The sequence below is a fragment of the Sorex araneus genome, chromosome 5 (genome assembly GCF_027595985.1).
Source record: "Sorex araneus isolate mSorAra2 chromosome 5, mSorAra2.pri, whole genome shotgun sequence".
Classification (NCBI taxonomy): Eukaryota; Metazoa; Chordata; class Mammalia; order Eulipotyphla; family Soricidae; genus Sorex; species Sorex araneus.
Window position 1 is genome coordinate 23,783,141 of NC_073306.1, and position 14,999 is coordinate 23,798,139.

Below are 14,999 nucleotides of genomic sequence, written 5' to 3' on the forward strand. Positions count from 1 at the left end.
GAAGGGAATAAAAAGTACGACATCTTATGAGTAAGCAGTGCATCTAAAAGGAGAGGAGTCACTAAGGACTTTATAGTGTGTCGTAAAAATATACTCCCCTCCTAGCCTGGCAAGACATTGTTCTCCCACTGTTCTGTTCCGTGCACATTTTCAATAACAAATAAGTACATACTAAAAGTAGGAAAATGTTTTTTCTTTAAATATCTTCCTGTATTCTTCATAGTAATACCTCCACCAAGGAAAATTTTCCAAATTGGGTTAAAGATTACTTAACAATTTTTATTAGCAATTTCTCACAGTAGAGTTAATGAGCAAGCCTAAGACTATTCTTTATTTCTTTTAGAAAAGGATAGAAGCTTGGGCCGAAGCAGAAGTACAGCAGGTAGGATGCGTGCCTTGCATGCAGCTGACCTAGGTTCAATCCGTGGCACCCTATACGGTCCCCTGAGTAGGAATGTTCCCCGAGCAGAGCCAGGAGCAAGTCCTGAGCACCACCAGGTATGGGTCAAGAAACAAAACAAAACACCACCAACAAAAGGACAAAAGCTGAATATGCCAACAACAGCCTCCCAAAAAGGACAGAAAAAAAGTAAATGAAGTCACCAAAAAAAAAAAAAATTAAAACATTAGGTTGGCATTAAGTTTTAAATATTAAGTTTTTTTTTTAATTTAATAAACCAGATAAGGAGTGTGAGAAAGTATGGAGAATGGGGCCAGAGAGCACTGGGTTTGTTAAAGCACTTGCTTTGCATGTGACCAGCCTGTTTCAATCCCCAGCACCATAAGGAGTGATCCCCTGAGCACTGCTGTGTGTGGACAACCCCCAAAACAAATACAGTACAGGGAGTACAAAGCAACACAATCTTCTAAAAAGTAATTAGGAAGATTGTTCCAGGAATGCTAAAAATAGTTGCCTTTTGAAAAATATTTTGTGGGCTTCCTTTTTTGTTTTGTTTTCGTCTTTTTTTTGCGAGGACTATACCGAGCCATGCTCAGGGCTTACTCCTGGCTCTGTGCTCAGGGATCACTCCTGGTGGTGCTCAAAGGACCAGGTGAAATTCTGGGGATCCAAACCAGGTCAGCTGCATGCAAGGCAAGTGCCCTACCCACTGTATTATTGTTCTAGCCTGTTTTAAAATATTTTTTATCTACAATAAGGTAAACAAGAATTTGGTTAATTATTTAATGGAAAGATATTTAACACATCATTCAAAATAAAGACCTCTACAACACAAATAGTGGTTCAACATGACTATTCGCAAATGCAGTATTATGTTACTATTTAAACTCAGGTTTTTAATTTATTGTGGCAAATGTTTACGATATAGTATTTAACCTGACGAATCTGGAAACTACACAACGATTCAAGTTTGTTAAATACATGTACAGCACACATACAACTAAAGAATAAAAAGCCATTCACAGTCATGTTGCTAATAATTATCTTTGGCTGATGGGATTATGGGTGACGATCATATTATTCTACTTACACAACTTTTACAGTTAGCACCTGCTTATAAATTATAGGAAAAGGAATGCTGAGATAAAAACAAATTACTAAGAAACTAAGGGGCTGGGTAGACAGTGCAGCAATCGGGGGCCTATAAAAAGTGGCTGCACCTGAGCTTGAACCCCAGTATCACATGGTCCCCCAGAGCACCATTAGGTACATACAACCCTGGAGGCCCCCAAACAGCCAGGTGTTCCCCAGCATCACGAAGCCCAAGGAGCATCGCACCATCAAACAGTAGCATTGAACCATCTGGCCCAGTTATCAGAATGTCACTGGGAATGGTGCTGCGGTCCCCTGAATACTACTTGGGAGCTCCCCAACAAAAGAAATTACAAATTCACTTTCAACCTAGATACTAAGCCGAACAGTACACAATTGGTTAAATTGGATAAAATTATAATTTCAATATCCAGAGAGGATTCTAAACAGAAAGCAAATTAAGGAGAAGAAAGGTACATGGGTGAAAATACAACAACTCCTAATAATTCACTAATATTTCCTTACTAAATGCCTATTGAGAGCACAACTTCTAATTAAAGAATTAATTGCTTCATTTTTCTTCCCTTATACAGACTACAAGTAATGACTTTGTTTTTGAGAAGGGGTTAACACACAAAGTAAAAAATATAAAACCTGCAGAGGGAATTTTTTAAGTTAATTATTCTGTATCGCTGTATCACTGTCATCCCACTGATCATCAATTTGCTTGAGTGGGAGCCAAAAACGTCTCCATTTATCCTAGCCCTGAGATTTTAGCAGCCTCTCTTTACTCGTTCTTCCCAGCAGTGCCGCACTGGAGGCTCTTTCAGAGTCAGGGGAATGAGGACCATCATTGTTTCTGTATTTGGCATATCAAATACACCACAGAGAGCTTTCGAGGCTCTGTCGTGTGGGCAGGATGCTCTCGGTACCTTGCCAGGTTCTCTGAGAGGGAAAACTAGGCTATAAGAGGTTGTGCGGCTGCGCTCTTCCAGTAGCTTTGTTTTATAGCTCATACCCCCGAGTCGATCCAGTAGTCAGATGCAAGTTATTCATCCAGATGGGACCAAAAGCCTTTTAGGCAGGCAGAAAAGATTTCCGCCAGGCATGTTTACTTGTCTTGCTGGATTTATTGAACCTGGTAAGCCCTTTCAAGCTCTGTTTACAATAATTTTTATTTTACTTACAGTTTCCAACTTGTATTTGGCAAGTAAATCTACACATAGAAAATTTTATTTCCAATAAATTAATTTAAAATTTCAGACAGAATGTGAAAAACAATCTCTGCTAAGTTACGATGTTACAGAGCTGGGAGGTTTTAGGATCTTCTGTGGATTTTTTTTCTTTTGTGGAATTTAAATAATAGTTTTTATGTCTTGAGTAGTCACATGATTTTTGTGGCAAAAGCAGAGTCTCTTGCCCCAGTGCCTAGCTATCTTCACTGGGGCCCCTCGGAGGTGGGGGAGGGTTGAGTTTCTCTCCCCACCGGAGCAGAGCCCCAGCAGCCGAAGACCTCCAGAACCCAGCCACAGCCATGCTCAAGGCCGCTCTCCACACGTTCAGATGAGCCTCACGCATGAAGGAACCAGCAGAGGAACCCAAGTATGTGGGACCCGGGGTTGAGATCTCCAAGCCTGCTCAGATGGGGACTGGGCCTCCTCCACCCAGACCCCCCCATTTTCCAGTAGCTTGGCAGCCACACCCACAAACTGCCCCCTGGTGCCGTGTAATCCCATCAATGGCCAAGATCCAGAGACTGTAAGTTAATTATTACCAGAAGATAATGGAATCTGCTTATCAGTGATAACTAGTAAAATGAAATGGTTATTTTTAAAGCAAGACACTTAAAGCCTGCAACAATGGGCTAGCTTAATGAGGTACTGTCTATCTTCTAAATGATTCATGATGAGGCACTGCCATACTGAGCTGATTGATGTTAATGCAGTAAGGATGATGTGGTCCTAATACACTTGATCAATACAACTTTTCTAAATTAAACACTTTCCTTCACCCCCGAGCTGATGTGCAGTAATTCTGCATTTTAATAAATGAGTGAGAGCTAATGGATTGAGTTGAAAAGGTCAGCTATCATACCAAATACAAATGAATTCCACTAAGACTTCTAAGACTTATGCGGTTCCTAAAGATTCTTCTATTTTAGGAATTTGTTAATGTCAAAAATGTTGAATTTTACCTTATATGACTTGTATTGCTTTAAAAGCACTAGCCTGTAAATGTGCAAATGATTTTCATGCTTGAAATCATTTTGAATAACATGCAAATGGTTTCTTCGGTAAAGTCTCTGAAAGTGAAGAATCTGTTTTTGTTCTTTTGGTTTTTGAGCACATATGCAGTGCTCAGGAGCTACTCCTGGCTCTGTGCTTGGGAGACCATATGGTACCAGGGATCAAACCCAGAACTCCTGTACTCAGAGCCACCTCTCCAGTCCCAAAAATGAATTATTTTATGAAGAATTAATCACATGTATAACTTTCTTATATCTTAAAAAATTAGCAGTTTTATGCACCAGGTAAGACAAGACACTCCTCTAAGTAGGTAAGAGCAAAACCAGGTTATCTGTGTCTTACTACTCTCACATACATAGTGGGGACAACTCCATTTAGTTATAATATATTGCAAGGCAATAGCTGGAATAACATGTGATCACTGGATCCAGACCAATGAATCACCAATGCTAAAGTCCATCAGCGTCACCAGAGGTTATTCCCAGGTTCTGATTCAGCAGCTGTGTCAGGCTCAAGAGTCGGTGTTCTAAAGTCTTCCCAGGTGATGCTGACTCTGCATGGGACCACGTATCAAGGCTTGTCCATTGTGGGGCTGGAGAGAAAGCTCAGTGCACATTTTGCATACATGAGATGCAGGTCTGATCCCCGACACCACATGTCCCTCAAGCACTTACCAGGAGCCCACAGCACTGAGCCAAAAGAAGTCTCCAAGCACCACCGGGTGTGACCCCAAACCAAACAAAAAAATAAACAGAAAAGAACTACTGATTTGGAGAAATCTGGGCAATAATCCTTGGTCTACTACAAGCTACTCTGTAAATCAGTTTCTCTAATCCTAAAATTAGAAATAAAACCGCACCAATTTTTGTGAAATGTAGGTTGGGAAGTAATGTATAATTCCTGTTGAGCACGGAGCCTGGTTCATAAGAGATGTTTAGTAATGATAATAGCATCCACTGCCACTACACTATTCCTACCAAGTAATGGACCACGTAGAACATTAACGCTGCAAATAATCCTAATTACATTAAATTGTACTGTAATTTAAAAATTAATTCCTTTCCTGAAAATATTAGAAAATTTCAGTTAATAAATTTCTACAGTAACTTTTGTAGCAATATGCAAATAACTCTTAAGAATAACTATTTGTAGTCAAATTTCTCTTCTGCCTTCCATTACCTATGTGTCCTGGCCTCCAGTTTATCTATGAAAGCAAAACTGTTCCACTCACTTGTGGAATGTAAATAACCATAATATGAGACAAATACCCAAGGACAGTAGAAAGAAGAGTCAGGAGGATTGGTCCACGGTTGGAAACCTGTTTCAAGTGCTTGAAGGTAGTTCAAGCAGGGCAAAGGTAGTCGAGATAAAGAAGGGACCACTACAACAAAGATAGTTGGAGATGATCACTCTGGATAAGAATTGTGTGCTGAAAGTAGGCAAAGGAACAAACATGAATGATCTCTCAGTATCTGTATTGGAAATCATAATGCCCAAAAGAAAAGTGGGGGATGGAGAGAGGGGGTGGGAGGAAGGAGGGACAGAGACACGCTGTGGGGCAGGGGATGGTGGGAGGAAAACTTGGGTCATTGGTGGTAAGAAATGGTCACTGATGGAGGGATGGACATAAGAACATTGTATTACTGAGACTCCGATGATGAACAGCTTTGTAACTGTGAATCTCATGGTGACTCAATTAAAAACAAAACAAAACAAAAAACTGGGAAAAAAAAGAACAGTAATTTTACTTTACAAGATTGTGAAAAAGGAATGCTAATATACGGAAAACTGTGACTATTACTGGTATATAATCAACATTCAATAAATGTTGCTGCCACTATTATATATCACCCCAGTGAACCATCAGCGTTGTAAATCATCCTATATCTCCAATAATTATACAAATTCAATTTATTTGAAGGCAAAATTCAAAGAAGTAGTTATTTTTCTAATTGTGAATCTGAACCACAGATTATTTAGTCTTCTACTAGGTTAACTACTGATCTGCTAATACTCTAATGTGTAAAAATAATTCTTTCAGCTGTCTGAAACAGAGTGTTTCATCCTGATCTCTGATCATTCCTCTACACTGTGGATAGTTCCACATTACTGAGGACCAAGGTCCGGTCCTCAGCTCTCCTCCCACTCAGATCTTCCAAAGGATCAGACCCCAAACAACCCTGGTTTTAACCTGAGAGCAGAAACTCAGATTGTTTTTTTAGTCAAAGATTCATTTTCTTGTTCTAAATCATTTTTAAATCTAGAAACTAAACCAGATATACCAAACTCCTGCCCTCCCCCCAACACGCATACACATGCTCACAATCTGTACTTGCAACACGGAACACACATTAGCACAAGGCTGCACCTATCTGAAATGCAGTAGCAGTGACCTCCTTGAAACAGTGCATGAAACCTTCCAATCTCCAGTCACCAGTCAGCTCTATTCATTCGCTTCCTAGCACTCAGGCATTCAAACTTTTAACGTCTAGTTACACCTACCAGCCACAAGCCAATGATGACTAATTTCCACCCCAGGAGTGATCGAGCTGCCACTTACCTGCTATATCTGTGTATCCCCCAAACACTTCAAACATGAGAAGTTCCTCACCACCTCAGCTTCCTAGGTGTTGACCACATTCAAACAGTAAATCAAGCCAAGAACATTGGATTTACTGGTTTCAATCTCTCATCTCACCTCTCAACAATTATTGGTGCCTAAAGATTTACCTTCCAAAAACCTCAAGTCTACTTTCCCCTTCTCCTTCCTTCAACTGTCAGCTGTAATCCATTCAGGGCATTATCTGTAATCATAGCTATTTATTTCAAGTTCAAGCCTTCCTTTCACCTCTGCTAAAATTCCATACTTCGTTGGTTCTACACTGACCTCAGAATAAATATGTAACCATTCCATATTCGTTGAAGACCTCTATCTCTACCACCTTACACCCCACTGCACCCCTTGCCCTCCTGTTTTAACAGGAGTGATCTCTGAGCACAGAGCCAGGAATAAGCCCTGATAATCACCTGGAGGAGCCCCAAACCCAAAAACAACAACAAAATTATTCGTAGCTCTCTGAACACACCCATTGTGAATTTCCAAACAGGGAAAATCGTGAGCGTATGGGACTGGTGGCAGAAAGCCATTCCCCTGGCTGGCCCACAGTGATGGACAGACCAAAAAAACCAGGGAACGGAGAAAAAGTGCCTCAGGATGGTTGGTAGTTTCTCTCTCCTCCCCAATTTAGTCTGATCTCTCCCATTATTGCACAATTATTGTCGTAGTTTGGTCGTAGTCCCAGTCATCACAGTTCCATCATCCTATTTTCCCTGTAGACCTCAAAGTCCTCTACTAGTCCTCTTTCTAATCATCAATATTCCCTCTTTCCCCTTACAGCATAGTTATATAGAAATCATGAAGAGTGGGACTACACATAAGTTCGGCTGAACATTGTCATAACAACAAACAGAGGTAAAGCCACTCCTTCAGGGGAAATTCTAGGGCATTAACTCAAGGACAAAATCTCAGCTGAGGGTTCAGCACTCTAGATTACTAGGAGATACACTCAAGGGCGGGATTCCATCCAGGCTGTATTGCTTTCTCCTTTCCTCAGCTACTAATCCATTCAAACAATCACAGCACATTTACTTCTTATAATATTTCTAGTCATTTTGTATGAACACAGTAAGAGATATATTATGCTTTAAGGTTGGCTCTTCCTGGGGATATCTCGCTATGTATTCCAGACCACAGTCCTCCGGCCAGGTTAGTCTTTCCTAACCCCAGCAGGGTTATTCAGTTATTTGGTTAATCCTTATTCAATTACCTCTTTTTGGGTCATAACAGTTTGTCCCATGACCATGCTCTTAACTTATTATACTATGGTGCTTAGCTTGTCCCCTTTCAATGCCAGGGTAGCTCACAGCTTGCCCTGGGTCCATCCAGTCCCTTTGTTGGGACCCTGCTCTTGGAGTGCTAGGAACTAAGGGCAACTCGGGCTTAAGTCAATATGGATGCCCAGGAGTAAATATTATTTTGGAGTCAATTAATTCCCACGTTACAAAGCATAGCATGTACTGTCTTTCTGTGTCTATACAAAAAGGATCTTGCTAAACCATGCAAGTGACATAAAGAGAAAAACAATATAAGATTACTAGTGCTTGATGGAATTGGTTGTGCCTCAGGGGCACTGCTGTGGGAGTAGCATAAGCCTAAGCTCCCTGTGGAAGGAGCAAAGAAAACCCAATGTTATCCAATAACACATCATGTTTCCATTCCTTTAAGACATTTGCCACAACATCCCTCAGTCTTAAAACTGCTATTCAATCTTCAAAGCTATCAGAGGAGGGAAGGAAGGAGAATAGGGTGGCAGAACTGAAGACAGGCAACTTCAGACCCAAAAAGCCAAAAAAAAAAAAATCTGCCTTCCTATCATACAACAGAAAACCACCTAGCAATATAAAAAGGAACTAAACTCACCGATGCACACACCATTGATGCTGAGCTAAGACAAAGCCAGACAAAAGGGACAACATGTATGGTGGCATTTAGGTGATACTCTCCAAAGGTGAAAACAATGTTTATGTGAGAGAAATGAGTTCAACAGTTACCTGGTCAGGGAAGAGAAGTAGGAACTGACTGAACAAAGGAATCTTTGGGATGACAGGAATGTCTATATCATGACTGCGGTGGCAGTTAAATGAGAAAAACAAATTTGACAAAACACACTAAACATTATGATGCGTACATTTTATTGCATCAATCGAACTCTGATAAATCTGATTAAACACAAGGTAATTCAACCGCTTCTCACTACCCCCAGGGGGAGCCTCCTCTGGGTCTCCGAACAGTCTTCCCGCTTCTATCTCTCCCCCCAGCACTGGGTGGCCAGAGGGACACTGCTGAAACACAATCATGCCACTCCTCTGCTCAAAATCCTCTCACGGCTTCTCAGGACAGTGAAGCTCAATGTCCTCACTGGGGTGGAGAAGGCCCACGTGGTCTCTGAGACGCCTCTCCCCTTACCAACACCCACAGTGCTCTGCGAGCAGCCGGAGCCCGCCACCTTGCTGCCCTTCCGTGTGGCGGGCCACCCTTCAGCACTTCCCACCGCTGCCCCACGTGCACCTGAGTGAGGAGCACCGAGCTTGCCCCTCACTCCCGTCAGGTCTTTCGCCAAAAGGCACTATCTCAGTGAGTCTCCCCCTGATCCCCCTAAAATGTCAATCCCTGCACACACAGCCTCACTTTTATGTCATATCCTGCTTTTCTTTCTTTCTTCCTAGGACTCAGTAATTTCTTATTTATTGCATTTTACAATTTATCTTATTTATTGGCTTTCACCAGAACGAATGACCCAAAAGGACAAAGGTTTTTCAGTTTAGCTTGCCACTGTAGCCTCAAAACTCAGAATTCTAACTGGATGTCAAGTGAATAAGTATATCTGTACAAATTTTAGCTTTCTCCTTAAGAGTTGGCAGAGAGCGGGAACAGGTAATACAATGGGTAAGGCAGATCCCCAGCACCCCTTCCTCACCAGGAGTGACTCCTGAGTGCAGAGTCAGGAGTAAGCCCTGACTACAACCAGGGGTGGCCCCAAAACCAAACAAACAAAAGCAAAACTGACAGAACAGAATCTGTTCCATAGATTCATTCGTTGATAGTTCATTTGCTTTAAAAAATTCTGGTACATTATGGGGCCGGAGAGATAGTATAGCAGGTATGGTGCTTGCCTTGCATGCAGCCGACCCAGGTTTGATCCCCAGTGCCCCATACGGTCCCCAATCACCACCAGGAGTGATTCCTGAGCACAGAGTCAGGAGTAACCCCTGACCATTGCTGGGTGTGACCCAGAAGCAAACAAATAAAAACTTTGAAATATTTTTAAATATGCTAATTCTTTTCAGTCAAGCATACTTTCAATTCTAATAAAGAATATAAGATCAGATCTTGAGAAATTTTCAAATCAGAATTTCAGAAACTGGGGCAGGGGTGAGGGACTGGGCCACACACAATGGTGCTGGGGCCTATTCCCAGCTCTTGCTCAGGGATTGCTCCCTACAGTGCTCCAGGCGCCGGGGAGTTAACCAGGGTCAGTCACATGCAAGGGCAAACACCTGAGCTCATATATCATCTCTATGGCCTCTAGAGAACTTCTAATGAACAAGGACCTATTGGTGAAATAATGCTCATTTTTGCCTAAATATATATGATATATGGATAAATATATAAATATGCTATCTCTATCTTTCCACATAGCTACATCCTAAATTATTAATAGAAGAAATAAACCAATCAAGCTGAGTTTCAGAACTAAGAATCCATTTTTAAAATCCATATAATTCTTATCTATCTTTGCCAATTAAGTCATTCATTAAAGAAAATACTTGTTTTACAAACAAGCCAAATAAATACAGGAGAGTTAATGAGATCAGTTTAACATCAGCTGTTTAAATCAGAAGGGAAAGGCATTCTTTTTCCCTAGAGATCTAAGTCTCCTCTCCTTTAAAAACAGCAAACAACCTAGCTTCTAAGTCCAAAGGAAGCGTCACCTTAGTAACTGCAGAGAAGAGAGTTCCATACCGCAGCCTTCACCCGCACCCAACAGCAATCACTTCAACTTCATTCAAGAGATCCAGTATGTGGGTAATATCTGCATTAGTCCATAAGCAGTATTATACATTTAATCTGAAAATAAAGGCCCTGGGCTTTCACAACAAGATTCAAAATATTCCATAAAGTTAACTAGAGTGGAAAATTTTAGGTGCACATCATTAGTTAAGCTTCTTCTAAGAAATAACATGAATCAAGATAGTAAATATTTCAAGGATCTTATTCATATGAGAGATGATGCTGTGAAGTATGTTGATTGGTTTTATTATATACAGGCTACATCTTTGTGTTTCTATATGTATTATCTTAAATAAAACAATAAAGGAAATTAATTGCAACATACTACTCTAGTAGAGAAGACAAAAGCTGTCTGTCAGGTTGATGCCAAACCCCAAATCAAAATACTTAATATCTTATTTATCACATTATATACAGCATTTATCACAATGCATTGCCATTTAAAGTTCAGAAAAAGTGCTAACATCTCCAAAATCTTCTCATTTCTAAGTTATTTGGGCTGCTCTAAAGATAAGATAGAAATTGTTCTGATTAGGCAAAATAACAAAAGCATCAGTAACAAAAGCTCATAGACACTATGAAGAGATGAGAGGCACATTACAAAACGAGCATATAAATGTGCTTTTACTTGCTGGTTCAGAGTTTTCAAAGCAATATGAAATGAAAATGATCATACAGTACCTTACCCTTTCTACTGGTGAACCATAGCATGCAATGCCGAAACATAGCAGTGGCAGATGGCATTGGCGTTATTAACTATAAAAAGGATAATAGCAGAGAAATGACGGCTGGCAGACAAAACACAGAAAAGCAGATGAAATGAGTGCAAACTTGCAGTTCTTGAAGCAAAGGAAAACCTTTAAGCCAAAGGTTGCCACTAGCTTCAATTTAATTTACATTTAGCGCTTTACATGGACAAACACTGCAACCTTCACAATCAGTCTTTAGACTCTTCATGCAGAAGCAGAACCATACTCCTGGATAAAGAAGATCAGCAACCTTCTGTAAACACAAGCCAGCAGCAGCAGCAGCCCATTACTCTCTCCCTTCACTGATTTTTATCCTTTAAATTTTTAATCTCCAATTGCAGACAGAGCCAGTCGCTGCAAATAGATCTGTATCCACTGCAGATACAAATTCCTGCCTAACCTGCAGTACCACTTCATCCAGAACGTTCCTGTGCACTCGTTCATGGAGGATCAGTTGCAAAACCATTTAAGTCATCCAGCAAACAACCCCCGAAAGAAAGAAGCAGTTGGGACTATGAAGAGAAAGAATCTCTTCTTTCAGCTCACCCTGGAAATGGAAGGTTTTCTGATCAACAGTTATTGTGAAGGTGCTGTCGTCCTCATCGTCTATACCAATCACAGCTCCCTGTGAAACAAAGAGCAAAATCCCAATAAGGCAAACAATGACATCAGCAATATTCACTATAGCTACAGCCCTGGAATGCTCAGTGCACCAACGACACTGCAAGCAAGCTAGACAGAAAAAAAAGGAGTCGGAGAGTAGTTTTGCTTAAGGGGGAAAAACTGGAGGGAGAGGGTGACAGGGCACAATAGTTCCCCGCAAGGGTATCTTCTCTGCCTGTTTAGAACATGGATATGGGGGGCGGGGGAGGGGCCAAACCCAGAAGCTGAGTTTGGAATCTGGGTTGATGAGCCAGTCGCTGAGTCCTTCAGCCCCTTTAGGCTGCTCAGAAACCTACACTTCACCAGGTCGGTGCAAGACTCGACAAAGCAAAGGCTTTTTCAGGCTGCTTCTCTGTTTGTATTTATTAGTGCAGGAAAGTCAGGTGATGCCGGCTTCAAAACAATGACCTAAGCACTTCTTCCAGCTGTTCCCATAACCACTTGTGCATGGCCCTGCTGCTGCATTTCCCATATTACACTGTGATTATCTGTTTATATGCCTGCCTCCTCCCACTGAGCCACACAGCAGATCTTGGAAGCCAAGGACTATTTTATTTATTCTGATACATGTTACTGAAGTATCATTCTGTATATGGTCTCTGAAACAAAAGTATGGACAACTTTCTAAAAGAGAAAGAGAGGAACTGCTTTTGTAAGTCACTTGTTTTTAAAGGAAGGAAGATTGTGGCTTAAACATTTATGGATTTAGACACTTGTAATTTGGGGGCTGGAGAGATAGAACAGAGGACATAGCCCACGTAGGTTCAATCCCTGGCATCCTATACAGTCCAGCACCACCAGGAGTAGTTCCCAAATGTAGAGCAAGAAGTAAGCCCTGAGCATAGGCAGGCGTGGCCCAAAATACAAAAAATAAACAATTATGATTTTTTTGACTACATGCAGCTCATATTAAGACAACAGAAATCAAGAGACAGGAAGCCATACAGAACTGGGAGTCTACCAGTCACTGTCCTTATGAAGTAAGTGTTTTGGAGGCCAAAGAGATAGTACAAAAAGTAGGGTGTTTGCCCGGCATGCAGCCCAACAATGTTTAATCCTTAGCATCATATAGTCCCCCAAAACCCACCAGAAATGACTCCTGAGGTCAGAATCAGGAACGAGGATGGAAGAAAGAGAAGAGGGAAGGAAGAGAAGAAATAAGAGGAGGAGGAATAAGACATGGGAGAGGAGGAGGAGAAGAAGGAAGAGGAGGAGGAAGAGGAAAAAGTAGTAGTGTTTTAAGTATTCCAAAGAGAAAAGCGAGAGTGGTACATGGGATAAGTTATATGCCCACGCGTGTCGGAAAAAGCAGTGTCCGTGCTTAAAAGATAGTACAACAGGTAAGGTGCTTGCTTTGCATGCGGTCAACCCAGCTTCAATCCCCAGCACCACATATGATCCTTGGAGCACTGCCAACTGTGACCCCAAAATAAAATAAAATGCAGGGGTTTAAAAAAAATTCAAATGATCAAATGCCTAATTGTATCAAAAGCATGCTATTTACACAAACTACACCCATACCAGGAGAGTTATGTAATACAGTCAAGTATCTACCCATCTCTTTCCAGAGTTTGTTGGATGAATCCCAACTCTAACCAAATCCCATGTACTTGAATTAGTTTATTCCTCAGATTCGGTCTGAGTGGAGATTAATATCCCATTTTCTTTTCTCTTGGGAAGGGGCAGTGGGTGGGGGGTGGGGTAGGGGAGCACACCCAGCAATGCCCAGAGCTTACTCCTGTATCTGCTGCACTAAGGGATCACTCCTGGTGATGCTTGTTGCGGGGACCATGTGAGATACTGGGGATTGAACCAAGGTCAGCTGCATGCAAGGCAAGTGCCCATCCCACTGTCCTACCACTCCAGCTCTTATTATCCTATTTTCAGGTAAGGCAAGTGTCTCCAAGATTATAATGATTGACCCAAAAGTTAATGGCAAAACCAGAATCATCTGCATAGTACCTGCCTATCCCATGATACAAATATAAACACTTATCAGTGGGCAGTCACGTATGAGAATAGCTTTTTCTGGTTAAGTTCATTTTATAATTAACTAAAGCCTGTCTGCCTTCATCCTGGTCTCCTTCTAATCCAGTCTTTCTTATTGAAAGCGTCATATATCCAAAACACAAACTTTAAAAAGTAGTTCCCACTGTGCAGAACCTTCCTTGGCTCTCCAAAATCTACTAAAAATACATTTCTTCATACCATTCCAGTCTACTCAAAATTTGGCCCAACCAACGTTTCCACTGCCCAACAATTTCTCTCTCAATCCAAAAAAACTCTCTCTGTATAAACTCAGCCTCAATGTTTCATGTACTGAAATTTAAAAAATAAAAATAAAAAACGAGCAACTTCACTTTTTGTTGTTACTGTTGTTTTGAGGGCACAACAGGTCATGCCAAGGGCTTACGCTTGGCTCTGTGCTCAGGGATCACTCCTGGTGTACTGTGGGGACCATATGGGGTGCCCGGATCGATCCCAGATCAGTTGCCCACAAGGCCAGTGCCCTAGCCACAGTACTATCTCTTCAGCCTCCAGCTTCACACTTTTATGGTCTTCCTCAAGTCTCCACAATTGTTGCACTGCACCAAACTCTTCTGGCCGGGCTCCAAGGACCACTCACAGGACCGACTTTGTTGTACAGCACTTCTCCAAAGATTGCTGCGCAGACCACTTCTTCCTGGAGAGCCTCACTCAAGGTTCCTTACAATTTAAGCTGTGCTGCAGAAACACTTCTACCCAAGGCCTCTGGCAACCTACCGGAGAGGGAGAATTCCTTTCTTCCTCTCTTAGGCTTTTCCTCTCTTGCCTAAACCCCTCAGGAAGCCTTGGAACCCGGCTAACAATCTCCTGCGGCCAGGACCCTGAGCATTCGTCAATGTACACTGCACAGTTCACCTGACTTCTGCAGCTTGAACGTCTCTGCTCTTCCCTTTCCGCCATTCCCTAATGCACTGTACTTACACAATATAATAGCCCCCAGTCAGGCGCGAAGGTTTAAAGTTTAATTTACATTAAAATTTATCCTAAACCCAATTAGGAATCACGTTGTAATTCATGGTGACTTAATCAAATTTTTAATAAAATAAAATTTATAATTTATACTTAGATCTATAATTTATATTTCCATTTAAAATTAAGCAAAATTTTTAAAGTACCTCATTCAAACGAGTCATATTTCAAAAGCTCAAAAATGTACCTATAAGGGGCCAGAG

At 41.4% G+C, this 14,999-nt stretch overlaps 1 protein-coding gene across 8 annotated transcripts in view; it reads right to left on the reverse strand.

Moving 5' to 3' along the window:
- The window catches only part of OSBPL9 (oxysterol binding protein like 9), a 223,716-nt gene that overhangs the window by 90,909 nt on the left and 117,808 nt on the right, over positions 1 to 14,999 (reverse strand). For 5 of the 8 annotated variants that reach the window (XM_055138078.1, XM_004607137.3, XM_004607131.2 and 2 more), the window contains exon 3: positions 11,665 to 11,743. The exons of 2 other annotated variants lie outside the window; for them this stretch is intronic. In XM_055138078.1, coding sequence (XP_054994053.1) covers positions 11,665 to 11,743 — 79 coding nt within the window. Of the gene's footprint in view, positions 1 to 11,368; positions 11,387 to 11,664; positions 11,744 to 14,999 lie in introns of those variants that run through there. One more of the 8 variants, XM_055138080.1, reaches the window with a different exon arrangement.